The sequence below is a fragment of the Cnephaeus nilssonii genome, assembly GCF_951640355.1.
Source record: "Cnephaeus nilssonii genome assembly, chromosome: 15".
In the NCBI taxonomy this organism is placed as follows: domain Eukaryota; kingdom Metazoa; phylum Chordata; class Mammalia; order Chiroptera; family Vespertilionidae; genus Cnephaeus; species Cnephaeus nilssonii.
Genome location: NC_137086.1, coordinates 23928722 through 23942923, shown reverse-complemented (window position 1 = coordinate 23942923; position 14202 = coordinate 23928722). Strand labels below are relative to the sequence as shown.

At 35.9% G+C, this 14202-nt stretch overlaps 1 protein-coding gene across 3 annotated transcripts in view; it reads left to right on the top strand.

Annotated features, from left to right (window-relative positions):
- SRBD1 (S1 RNA binding domain 1) overlaps positions 1 to 14202 on the top strand; it is a 155988-nt gene that overhangs the window by 63881 nt on the left and 77905 nt on the right. For all 3 annotated transcript variants that reach the window (XM_079791774.1, XM_079791775.1, XM_079791776.1), the window contains exon 15: positions 13370 to 13461. In XM_079791774.1, the coding sequence (XP_079647900.1) occupies positions 13370 to 13461 (92 nt within the window). The remainder of the gene's footprint in view (positions 1 to 13369; positions 13462 to 14202) is intronic.

The window sequence follows — 14202 nt, the reverse complement described above, 5'->3', positions numbered from 1 at the left end:
CATCACAGCTTTGTTCTGATAGTGGCATCTGGCATGAGATTGATTTAAGCAAGTCTGAGGTTTGCTCTTTTCAGAATGTGCTCTCTAGGCAGCTCCTGTGCGGCTCTGACGTGGCCACATGCTGCTGCTGCTTTTCCTGCCTCCCAGCACCACTTGTGAGGCTAAGGCATTCTGACACCTGCCATTTGGAACCTTTACTTCCTGGAAAATGTCAAGATTTTTGGACAAGCTGAAGACAGATTTAACTGATCATTCTTCCCTTCCTCAGGATTAGGCTGAGGGCACTTGTTCATAGATGGATGAATCGCCAAAGTGGTACAGTCCTATGAGTTTTGAGAAGGCCACACAGGCTTTATACAGAAGATTGGGATGTATTAATCTCCTTGATCCCTATTTGGTGTGATAGTAACTTGCTGTTTGTATAAGCAAACGTTTTAGTGATTATCTTTTTGCATTTCACTGGATAGATGGTGAAGGTTTTGGGGTAGTTCTTACTCCTCATTGTTATTAAGACTCTCACAAGGAAATTGCAGATTTTTGAGGATGGACATCTCTTATGATCGTATTGCCATGCAGAGGCACACACTGATGACAGTCAGATCTTAAGTGGGGAGGAGTAAGACCTCCTTTGTGAGGTCCTTGCTGCTGCTTTCCTTTTTTCCACTGAGCCATCTTCGTGTTCTAGGTCCAGAGTACTGATTTGTAAATAAAAGGCAGAAAAATGATCACCTAATGAGGGTGTTCCCCCTGGTAACTGTAGTTGATTAGGGAAGGGACTTGAACTCTGGTATAAAAGAAGGCCTAAAAATTATTATTTTTTGCTTATTCTTTCCTTTCAGTCTTTCAGAATAATTATAATGATTGTATGCTATTTCGGAAACTCTTTCCTCTGTTTCACATATCATGATTTTTATCTCAATCTCAAGTTCAGTAATATCACAGAGATGGTAATAGCCTACTGTGGTATAATTTGGGAGTGATGTTCCAGTGACTAGTTATTTTGAATTGCAAAAAATGTAAAGAGGTTAGATGAGATTCCCTGTAAGTTACTTTATTGGGAGCCAGACTGTGTTGAGAGACAGGATCACATAGGAAACTACACTGAGTTGCCAGATTATTATGATCTCTGAATGCATAATAATCTGGCCACTCAGAGTGTGTGTGTGTGTGTGTGTGTGTGTGTGTATTAAAGGCCCAGTGCATGAATTCGTGCATGGGTGGGGTCCGGCCATCCTGGCCAGGGGGAGGGGACATGGGCGGTTGGCTGGCCTGCCTGCTGGTCAAACTCCTGGTCGAGGGGACAATTTGCATATTAGCCTTTTGTTATATAGGATATACACTGAGTGGCCAGATTATTATGCGTTCAGAGATAATAATCTGGCCATTCAGTGTATATCCTCTCTTTTGGCATCTCTTTGGACAGCTTCTTCTTAAGTGACTTCACGTGGCTCAGAGGGAAAGGGAGAATGAGTATTGGCCAACTAGCTTTTCCTTGTACTGCAATTTATGAAGACTAGTAGAAATATAAAATATAGGCTGTCCCAAGAAATGTATACACACACTTTGAATAATTATAAAGGTTTATTAAAATACATTTCATTTTAAACTTATCAGCTGTTAAAATGTATATACATTTTTTGGGGACACTCTGTGTATCTCCAGCAATTTGAAAACAATGAGGACTAATGGATTGTATGTTATCAACAGAATATATGAATTGGAACATAAATATTTGAAAGCACTTTACAGTGGAATCCTGGTAGTTCTTAAGTAAACAAAGCTTGTTTGGGTCCTAGGTCAACTTGAATTATATGAAGAAGGATTTTTGTTGAACATTTAAATAGATTTTCTTCATCTTTTAACTATCCTATTGTTATAGTTTTTCCAGAGTCACCGAACATGTCTGTGGTCATGGTTATAGGAATAGTATTTATATCAGTTTCTTTATCTTACGATTTGCCTTTTTGATATCAATAATCCTCAAGGAGTAAACATGTAGTATTTTTGGTTTCACCTTGGAAATGAATAATCTTAATATTGCTTCTACCTGAATCAAACATATCCTGTATATTCTTAAAGTATGTTTTATGCATTTGCAAATATGGCCCCATATAAGGCTTGAATGTTAGCTGCCAACTTGACTCCTCTTAACTCAAAGTACATTGGATTTTCAAAGAAAGGGTTGTATTCGTATATGACTTACTTTAAAAGGTCCTGAGATGAAGAAGAAGAAAATTAGATAAAAATATCAAAATAAATCAAATGTAACTCTCTGGTACTATGCTCTTTTTTATAATCTCTACCACTGTGTAACATTTATCTTTGTTCCCTTTAATTTTTGTAAGGTTGACATCTTTCTTATTCTTTAAGCATGGTGTCAATGATTCTGAAAACACTGGCTCAGTAGCCCATGTTTTGTAGTGCCAGCAGGCCACCCCATGTTCCCACTTTAGGTCCATTTGCAGCTGAAGTTGTTCATTCCATAATGTATTAAAGCCAGTTTATTGCAAGTTCTCTGTTCTTCCTAAAAAGGGTGAATATGTTTAGGATGATAGTTATGATAGGCTTTGTTAAAACAAAACAGAAAAGCAGATATTGTGAGTGACATTTACATATTGTTTATGCAGATGGAAACCACTAAGCTTTTACATTTTTCCAGAGTTTAATTTGTTGTTAATTTTTTTTTTTTAAATTTTTGAGGCTTTGCAGCAATGGTTCTCAAAGTATAGTCTAAGACTTCATTAACATTTAAAATTTTGTGTTCCAAAAGACCATTAAGAGAATGCAAGTGCAAGCCAAAGATTGGGAGAAAGTATTTCTAAATCTTGTATCTGATAAAGGACTTGTATTTAGAATACATAAAGAATACTTATAAGTCAGTAACAAGGAGACAGGCCAATTAAAAATGGGCAAAAGATTTGAGTAGATATTTCACTAAAGAAGATTAGAAAAGGCCAACTAATATATTGTGGTTATGCTCAGCATCATCAGTGATTAAAGAAATGTAAATTAAGCTACAAGTAAATACCATTTCATAAGTACTAAAATGGCTATTGTCAAAAAGACAGTCAGTGACAAGTATTGTCAAGAAAATGAACAAACTGGAACCCTCATTCATTGTCCCTACACAGTTTCTTACAAAAATTAAACATAAATTTACAATGATGCATTTCCACTCCTGGGAATCTGTTCAAGAGAAATGGAACATATGTCCACATAGACTTATAAATTAATATTTTAGCAGCATTATTCATAATACTAGAAAATTGGAACCAGCCTAATGGCTGAGCAAAATGTGGTATGTTCAGAACAGTGGAATACTATTCGGCAATAGAAATGAACATTGATCTGAAGGAGACACACTTATAAATTAATATTTTAGCAGCATTATTCATAATACTAGAAAATTGGAACCAGCTCAGAATGGCTGAGCAAAATGTGGTATGTTCAGAACAGTGGAATACTATTCGGCAATAGAAATGAAGTGTTGATTCTAACAGTGCGTATTAATTTATGATAAGTGCAGAGGCTGGACAGAAAAGACCACATATTTTATGAGTGCATTTATATGAAATGTAAGGTGAAAGGTAAATATATAGAGACAGAAAGTAGATTAGTGGATTCCTGGGCCTGGCAGTGGAATGAGGGCTACAAATGGGCATAAAAGGATCTTTTGGGGACAAAAATGTTCTGAAATTGGATTTGGGGGATGGTTGTACAACACTTATTAAAAACTAGAGGCCTGGTGCACGAAAATTTGTGCATGGAGGGGGGTGTCCCTCAGCCCGGCCTGCCTCCTCTCACAGTCCAGAAGCCCTCAGGGGATGGCCTACTGACCACTGGGGAGAGGGCCTAAGCCGAAGTCTGGCCTTCCTCTGTGGTAGGTGACCGAGCTGATCAGGGGAAGGCGCCGCCTCCATCACCCTGCTTCTCTTGCCACTGCCGGCCGCTGGGCTCATGGGTGCCTGAGCCCCGGGCCTCACAGCCGCTGTGGCTTTGTCTGGATGGACTGTCTGAATGGACGTCAGGAAGATGTCTGCCCTAATTAGCATATTACCCTTTTATTAGTATAGATCGTTGAATTATACATTTAAGATGGTTGACTTTTATAAAATGTAAGTCGTGCCTCAACAAAACCTTAAACTGGTGATCCTAGGACCAGCAGCATCAGCATCACCAGAGAACTTGTTAGAAATGCAAAATCTCTGTCCCACTGAACCAGAAACTATGGGGGTGGGCCCAGCAATCTGTGTTTCAACAGCCTCCATCAGATTCTGACGCAGGATCCAGACTGAGGACCACTGCTCTGAGTCAAGGAAAGTTAAATAGAGACATGGGTAGTTTTGGGTACAGTTTATGTACATTCAGTTGACCCTGTTCCTGTAGCTATAGGGAAGGTTTGAATTAAGGGCTGTTGTTGTAGAGTTAAAGAAAATTACAGGGCAGTGGGAGTAAAAATAAACTGGCCTTTCATGTTCTTGCTGTGTCCCCACGAGAAGCTTCACGACTGTGATGTTTGTGTACCACATATGTTAGTAAATTCCTGGATTTTTGTAGGCTTGCTGTTACTTAACGAACATAGCATAAACAGGTTCATTTGCCATAACGACAGTGGAAGTTTAAATCCTTGAAAGGAATTATTTCTTCTAAATATTTACACAGTGTAATATAGCAGAGTCAGAAATGTGTAGTGATCCCAAAAAGTAAAGATCCAACTGTAGATAACAAAGTAAATGAAGCAGCCGGCTGAACTGAACCACTCAGCCTCCCCTCCATCTGTTCAGTGTACTTTTAAAATCACGATTAGAAAAGGGGTTGATTAGAGTTGTCTTCTAATGCATGGCATGTACACTCAGGGCTGTCCCCCTCCCCTACTCCAGCGTGATCTGGATGGCCCAAAGAAATTCTGAAGGTTAAGGCTGCTCCAGAAAAGGGCTAGAGACCCAAACAGGAGGCTGCTGGTTGGTGAATGCATTAGATAAAGTGTGTAGTGTCTCCCTTCACTGTGGGGTGATGACTTCTGCAGAGGTGGGTGGGGATGGGGGAGTCCCCTGAGGTCATCAACAGTACTGTTTATTAGTGGGTAAACCCCATAGATATATTTAAGCTAAAAAGAAAAAAAAAAAGTAAAAATCAAAGGTTGGTAGAAAAGAGGAAATGAAGCAAACTTTTCATAAGAAAACTTTACAGTTCTCTATGTACAACTCTTGATTTATATTTGAATAAAATTTCTCTTGGAAAAAAAAATGGATCGTAGATGCAAAACGACAATAGGCTCAGTTAAGTTGATCTTTGTCAGGGTAGATACCCAGCCTAGGACATGACTACCCACCATAGATTGCTTTTTAATTTAAAAAAGTTTTAATTAAAATAAAAAAAATGAGCACAATCTGTTGTCATATGGTAAATACAAATTGAGCACATAACAATTTGACAGTTTTGGAGTTCACCTCAATAATCAGGAGAAACATTCCGAAACCGGTTTGGCTCAGTGGATAGAGCTTCGGCCTGCGGACTCAAGGGTCCCGGGTTCGATTCCGGTCAAGGGCATGTATCTTGGTTGCGGGCACATCCCCGGTGGGGGGTGTGCAGTAGGCGGCTGGTCGATGTTTCTCTCTCAGCGATATTTCTAGCTCTCTATCCCTCTCTCTTCCTCTCTGTAAAAAATCAATAAAATATATTAAAAAAAAAAAAAGAATCATGAGAAACAGCCCTAGCCTCAGTGGATAGGGCGTTGACCTGCAGACTGAAGGGTCCTGGGTTCGATTCCAGTCAAGGGCATGTACCTTGGTTGCAGGCTCCTTTGCAGCCTGGTCCCCTGGTCGGGGTGTGTGCAAGAGGCAGCCAATCGATGTGTCTCCTTCAGATCAATGTTTCTTTCTCTTTCCCTTCCACTCTCTCTAAAAATCAATGGAAAAATGTCCTCGGGTGAGGATTAAAAATGTAATAATAAAATAAATTTTTAAAAAGCCTATATGAACAATTGCTATATTAAAAAAAAAAGAATGAGAAACATTTTTTGATGTGTGTGTGTGTGTGGGAGGGTATGGCAGGTGGGTTGGCATCATGTTCTTTAAATCAATACATTTCAAAATGTTGACCAAAGGACAGTTTTAATTACAAAATTAGATTAGTATTTGTTCCCCGCTCTTAGTTATTGTGTCTTGTTAGTAGTGAGTGTGGCATGTTTACAGTATAGTTGTAAACACCACCTTCTTGCCCAGTTAGTGAGTGTTCTTCCCTTAAGCCTGCTTTTCTTGTCCTGGAGTCAGTGGGGCCTTGTCTTTTTGCTTAGTCTAACACCACGTAGGCACCAGGCCTTGTGGTTGCTCCAGTGACTTTTCCTTGAGTTCCCTTGGTGGTATTGGTGGTATTGTGTAACACATTCAACAACTTCATTGTGGAAAAAGAAATAAAGGAAAGCAGAAGAAGGTGAAGATAAGGGGAAAAAATTAAAAGGGATGCTAACTATGGAGGGTGGTAGAGACTGTAGAGACTGACAATTGCTGCTGGTTTCATTCTTTGTCAGAAATTGCTTCTACCCTATTGGAGGGACTCAACCTACAAATAGATATAAGTAAGCTCTCTGTCTTCTTTGTTCTTCAGTTTGATTTGCTTTCCCCTACAATGGCATTAGAAGGTACCAGTGATTTTGACATGTCTATGGACAGCATTAAAAGTGTAATGTTTTGATACATTGTGGGTACATTAAAGCAGCTCAGCATCATTGAACATAAATCTGTGATGCTAATTAGCAGAATCAGATTCTTACATTGGATACTATTGTGTTTATGGCACAGAAGGATAGGTAGGTAGGTAGCAGGTGCTTTGAGGAATCTGAACTCCAAATTAAAGTTCTGCTCGGTAGTTGTGAATTTGTGTCTGTCCTTTTTAGCTTTCTTTGTGGCTGGAAAATATTATTTTCATCTGATGAGGTATGAGGCGCTGAAGGGAAAAGTAGCCAAGGGTATTCTGTGCTGTTGAAATACTGCCGTGTATAGAAGATGTGCTAGGATGTCCATGTGGGTATACACTCACCCTGTGTTTGGTAGACATGCTAAGTTCTTCCAGGCTTGTTATGGATCCTGCGTGTAATTATTGTAGTATTGCTAGACTTGTTCTCTTTGGAAAATGCTCATCTTTTGAAAGATAGCCTAGAATATTTTGTTTAAACTGTGGTAATTGGAGAATTGCTTCTAAGTGGTCTTCCACCAGATGGTGCTGGTGTTACATATCTCAAGGTAAACTCCTTCGGTGCCATTGAGATCCTGATGTGTTGTACTTTCTCTCTCTTTCTGTTTCACCATATTTTTAGAGTTTTTTACACATGCTGCTTTTCTGGTACACTACTGTATCACCTCACATCTTTTTGTTATGAATTGTGAACTGGTTATGCCATGATGGTCATGAAGGATAAGAGGCCAGAGACTAAGTAAAACTTTAGAATACATGATATGTGCTTTCTGGTAAGATTTTTCATCATGTATTTGCTTCTTATCTGACCTGTGTGTACAAATTGAGAACTTCTCTTGACTTTCCTGCTTAATCACCTTTCTTTTATGTTATAACAATATCATAAAACATTATTGCTTGAGATCTCCGAGAAGCCATGTTTGAAAATTATTAACAATAATTGATATATTTACCCACATTTAAGTTTAAAATAACTTCAATAACTTTAAAAGAAAAAAATGTTGGCCATATGTGGTATTGTATTTCCTGGCCCATTAACAATTGCCATTTTAAACTTAAATTTTAAATTTTTTCTGTTTATAAATAAATTATGTTAACATAAGGAAGCATGTAATTACAATTACATGGTTATTGAAAAAGAATTTAAAGAAGTTAAAGGACTGACTTAAGTTCTATTAACATTATATTACATAAACTATTTTTTCTTTTGTATATGTCTATATTTTTAAAATATCAAAGTTGGACTTACAATTTTGAAACTAATTTTTTTCTCTTAATTTTGTAACAATAATTTTTAATGACAATATAGTTTTCCATTTAATGAACCTTTAAAGATAGGCATTTTGTTTTTAGTTTCTTTCAGTCAGAGCTGTGCTATGATGAATAGTGCTTCAAATGTTTTGTTATTTTAAAATTTCTCTCCTATATATTCTTAAAAATATAATAGCTCGTTCATAAAGAATGCATATTTTTGTGACTTTTGGTCCATATTTTCAAATTACCATCCAAAAGAGTTGTACAGTTTGAACATCTTTAACAGTATACTGTTCAGTTTGTTTCCCTGCATCCTCTTCATCCACAGATTACCTTCCTTTTTCAAGTGACTAAGGAATGCTTATTTGAGATTCCCTGAAGTGATAATTTGTCACTAAATAAAGGACTTTAAAATTGCTTTGCTATTTTCTTAGTGAAGAAAAACACTAAGCCTTACTAAACATTAAATCTTAGACCCTTTTCTTTATGTGGTTTGGTTTTTGGCCTCGTCTCTTGTTCCTAAGATACAAACAGCTATTCTTTCATACTTCAGAATAGATTATCTCATATGCAGAGCAAAGAATTTAGATCTGTGTTTGTTAACTTTTTTAGCACTTATTGAGAAACGTAGGTCATTTAACCTTCTCTTCATATGAATGTTTCTCTGTGAAAACTTGGAAGAATGGTTTTTTTAGATAAATAATTTATAAAACTTTAGTGAAATGGTCTATGCATTTAGTAATTATTTAGTATATATATATTTTGTGGAAAGAAGGAAGAAAAGAGCTACTAGATATTGATAAAGCTTAAGGAATTTTAGTATACTTTGTGAAGAATTAAAAACACATATATATTTTTTTATCTTACCAAATAGCTGTGTTTTATTTAAGTGGATTACTTTTGAATTAAATTCTCCTATTAACACAAGGAAGCATGTAATTTATTCTAAAATAATAAAAAACAACAACAAAAGCTCTTTTCCTATTTGGGGAGTGGGGAAAGGGCCTGGAGGAGACTCATACAGAGGCTTCATGAAACCTTGTAAATGAATGTGAAAACTATTAGCCCAATAACTTAAAAAGACCGAACAGCTAGTTTTCCTGTCTCATGAAAAGAATTCCCCATCTCAATTTGCTAAAAGAAATTGCCATTCTCTTACTGTCAGAATGAATAGTTACTGTAAGAAAACTACTTGCAAACCTGGTTTTAAAAGATACATCAACATAAAATCTGTCTTGGTAGAAGAGACTTAGAGCTGTGGAGATACTAATTTTGAAGTTTAAACGAATGCTTCTTTAAAAAAATAAATATATTGATACATGGACAGATTTATATAACATTGAATTTTACTTAAGATAACAAAGATTAGTATTGTTAACTTAGTTTTTGTAAAAAAATTTTTTAAATTTAAAAGTAAATGCATCTATATTGTGGGCATTTTACCTGCTTTTTTGTATGAGTGTGTGTGTTTTTTTAATATAAAAATTTAGAAAGAAAGTTCCAATTCAAGAGAGTTAGCACATTAATATATAGGTCTGGTAAAATGAAGTCCAATCATAGCTTCTGAAGTACACCTTCATATATTTAAAGTTTGCGATATCATATGTATCTATTGAGATGTTTGTCTGAACCAGTCATTTGAAGGGGCTTCGGTGTACTGTAATACTAATCTCAAAACCTTAGTTCAGTTGCAACTGTATCAGGCAGATCCCCTCCATCGAATAAATTCTGCTCAATCTTGTCTGCTTTATGGCACAATATGCAAAATAATCAAATTGCTAAGATTATGAACCTAATTTGTTTACAACTGAGAGAAATTTGTTTTGTGAAATATAAACCTTATTAAATTATTAGATATCTGATTGTTTTACAAAGTTTATTTTTGCTTTCCTCAGAAATTAGAGGTAATTGGAATAATTTTCAAAAAGTTTCCCAATAAATAGAAAGTGACTTCTAAAATCTAGTATACTTTCTACAGAGTGTCTGTCTTTGAACTCTAAATAGGAATGAAAAAAGGAAGGGAGGAGACATTATAACTTTTGTTCTTAGCAGCTTCTCCTGGAAGAAATCATCGCCACTCCCAGCTTGATTTGTTTCATTTAATTCTTGCCACATATACTTCTTAGATCGTTACATGTTTTATATTGAAGTAATCAGTGTTGAGGTTTTTCTGTTCATTTAGATTATTGAAGCATTCTGATCTGTGCTTAGTTCTAAACTGTTTATTGGATCCATGCTATCTAATAACTAAAGCATATGAAATTTACTGCATTTTGTATTGATTTAATATTAATGTTAATCTAAAATCTTTGGGTGCAGTGTGTCACATCTGTTTTGTATTCCTCTGTTTAAGAGAGCTGGCAGTATGGTATTTGAAGGAATATTTATTATCTGAGTGTTTTTCTTCACAACAGTTTCCCTTAGTCTACTGAGAATTATAACTTCCAAGAGACAGTGAATCACCCAGCAAATTCTCAGGTACCCATTGCTGAAGGCCACAGTTAATTGGAATTTTTATTTTTATTTAAGTTCCCTTTGTTTTAATAGTGGTAATTTTGGAGGTTTCTGGCAAGGATAGAATATAAATTCGCAGTGAAATTAAAAAAAAAATTTTTTCCCCTCTTAATAATAGGTTCAACTTGCACTTGATGAATTCTCTCTCTCTCTCTCTCTCTCTCTCTCTCTCTCTCTCTCTCTCTCTTTCTCTTTTTTTTTTTTTAAAGAAAAACTTTGTTAGACTGACTGTTAATTTGTGTTTGACACCAAATTTTCGATGGCTAGTGATTGAATATTCTTATCCTATAGTGGTTCTTAAACTTTTGGGGAGTATACATTTCTTTAAGTAATTAGTGAAAACTATAATCCCCTTTTCTAGAAAACAAATGCATAAGCACAAATGTTTTGCATACAGTTCTGATTAATTTGACCTCTCTGTCCAGAAGTACAAGGGCCCCAGGTTAGGAAATGTTGCTACAATGAAACTGAAAAACCACTGCTAGTATGTTGATTTTAGTATCATATTATGCCACACTGAGAATTTTCTTTACTTCTAGCTTTATTTGACATTACATTTCCTCCATCATTATATAGTAGAAGATAAGCACAATCTAAATCTTATATTGGAGAAAAATCACTTTTAATTTTAAAGTCAGTCTCAGAAATTGTAGAACATACTCGAATGTTTTATGCTTTAGATTCTTCTTTAGATATATAAAAAACAAACTGACTTTACCTTTTGATCAAAAGTGAAGGCGACAAAATAGAGAAATGAGTTCTTCTGGATCTGTTAAGAACATAGTTCTTAAGATAATGTGACATTTGTTGTTTAGCATAAAAATGTAGGTTTTCATTTTAATGTGAAGTTGTGAAGCTAATCAGAAGTTACTTTATGCTAAAGGAAATAAGCCAGCCAGAGAAAGATAAATATCACATGATCTCACTCATTTGTGGAATATAATGAACAATATAAACTGATGACCAAAAATAGAACCAGAGTCATAGAAGCATCGAATAGACTGTCCAACCTATGAGGGAAGGTGTGGGGTGAGGGGGTAAGAGATCAACCAACGGACTTGTATGCATGCATATGAGCATTACCAATGGACACAGACGAGGGAGGGGGGTGAGGGCATGTGCTGGGGGTTGGGAGTGGCCAGGGAGAGGTGAATGGGGGGAAAAAGGAGACTTATGTAATACATTAAACAATAAAGAATTTAAATTAAGCAAGAAAATGTTACTTGTGCTGGTTATGAGCTCAGACTTGGGGAATCAAGCAGGTTAGGCTTCAAATCCAGCTCAGTTGCTTACCAGCTGTATGATGTTTGACACATTACTTATCTGTGGGAAAAAAAAAAAATCCCCTCGAAGGATCAAATGAAATAATGTCTGTAAAGTGCTTGGTTTTGTGCTTTGTGTATGTTGCATGCTCGGTTACCTCTTAGCATATGATGTTGGTGTTGATGAAGAACAGGGTGAGCCGCCTTGCTTTTCAATTGCTGATGTTCATTTTTCCTATTAAATTTAGGATAGTTGATCTTGGTTGCAAAAATTTAATTAATTAATAAATCTCCTTACCCACAATAATCGTGCATCTTGGTGGCTTGTAGTTGTCAAAGTTCAGTCAAAAGTTCTTTAGCCCTGACTGGTTTGGCTCAATGGATAGAGTGTCGGCCTGTGGACTGAAGGGTCCCGGGTTTGATTCCGGTCGGAGGTTAGTGCTCAAGTTGCAGGCTTGGTCCCCGGTGGGGGGTGTGCAGAGGCAGCCAATCGATGATTCTCTCTCATCATTGATATTTCTATCTCTCTCCCTCTCCCTTCCTCTCTGAAATTAAACATATATATATATAAGCAAAATGTGAAAAGGTTAGTTATATATATATTCTTTAAAGGCAGGGGATAGCAAACTAACCTTTTCACATTTTGCTTATCAGTGTTGAATTGTTACAGGGGGGCAACACATTAAAAGTTATCCACTGAACTTGTCTCAGAATTGAAGTAAATATTGATGAGCAGAGAAAGAGGAGGCTCCTAAGAATCTTAAGCACTAAAGTGTTTCTGCTTTTGAGTCTTCACACCTAGATGGCCTGTCTCATGGTAGAGAGCTATAAGTATTGTGAATACTTTAGGTAGATGAGGTTTCTTTGCATAAAATGTGTAAAGAAGAACTCTTGATTTTTTAAAAATGTTTGATAAACCGTACAAGAGTCAACCAATCAAATGTCATCTGTAAGACTGTTGCCATTGTGGTTTGAAAAGTATTTTTTGGAGCCAAAAAAGAGAAGATAATATGTGTGATGCTTTGATTAAATAAATGATGGAATGAAATAGTTTAACATCTGCATGAAGTGAAAATGTTTCAAGTTTTTCAAAAAGATGATTTACTAAAAAGAAGTGGGGTAATACCTATCTGATCATTTTGCTTTTTACATTGTAATGGTTAATGATAACCAGGTAATGACAATGGCGCTGTTTATGGCAGTGGTTTTTTGTGCTTATTCACATATGGACATATCCACACATGTTCATGTGCTTCCCAACATGCTCTAGAATGACTGATTCAGATGGTAGTTGTAAATGTCAGTCAACAGTGGATTATAGTAAACACAAGAGAAGCTAAGTATATTCTGAAATACACTTAGTTGCATCATGGGGGAGTATCTATTGTGTTCATCTATAACCTCTCTCATTACTACTGACAGAAATTGACTGAATGACTTCATTATGGATTAAAATCTGTGTATTTCCTATATGAAGAAAACAAACATTGCTTAATACGTTATGTTAATGAAAAATTGAGCGTTATAGGTATTATTGACATATAAAGAGAGCACTTTGCCCTCCAACTATTTTCTTACCTAGTGTCATTTATTTTCTTTGATCGGACAAAAAGTTTGGAAAATGATATTCCCCCTTTCTTTCTTAGTATTGTCAGTGAAGCAGGAGCATCAATCTACAGTGTCAGCCCTGAAGCTAACAAAGAGATGCCAGGACTGGACCCTAATTTGAGAAGTGCAGGTAAGAAGCTGTGCACCATCACAAAAGCATGTGATTTTGACATTTTGGACTGGTATTTGTAGAAAGCAAAATATTTAAATATCCAAGAAAATTTAGAATATGTATACATAAGAATAGGCAGGCATGTTAGAAAGTGGTTCGAATAATAATTATAATTATGGAAAAGGAAGAAAAATACGTTTTCTAAAGAACTCAGCATAGTATTCTAGAGTATACTGAAAAATCAGCTCAAAACATCTCTAGTAAAGTTAAATGTTAGTGTTCATAAAAGTAATAAGATACTCTTAGCTTTCTTATTAGAAAAAATATTACTTATTATGGCTTTTTGTTGGCAAAAGTAATATATAAACAAAAATATTTACAATCAAATGTATGAACATGCACAGGCTTTCAATTTATTGCTGAATATTTGTCAGATAACCAGTTTCTTTTGTCTTGCTTTGATTTCTGTGATGTGGAATAGTTAAAATCTTATGTGTGAAGAAATTAAGATACTTTATTAGAAATGGATTTTTTATTGATTTTAGAGAGAGGAAGGGAGAGGGAGAGAGAAAAACATCGATGTGAGAGAGAAGACATTGATAGGTTGCCTCCCGCACACACTCTGACCGGGCATCTAACTAGCAACTTTTCTGTGCACGGGACAACGCTCAACCAACTAAGCCACACTGGTCAGGGCTATTGAATTTTTCTCCTTAAATATGCTCTTCAAATTTCATTGGCTATTCTTGAAATCTACAC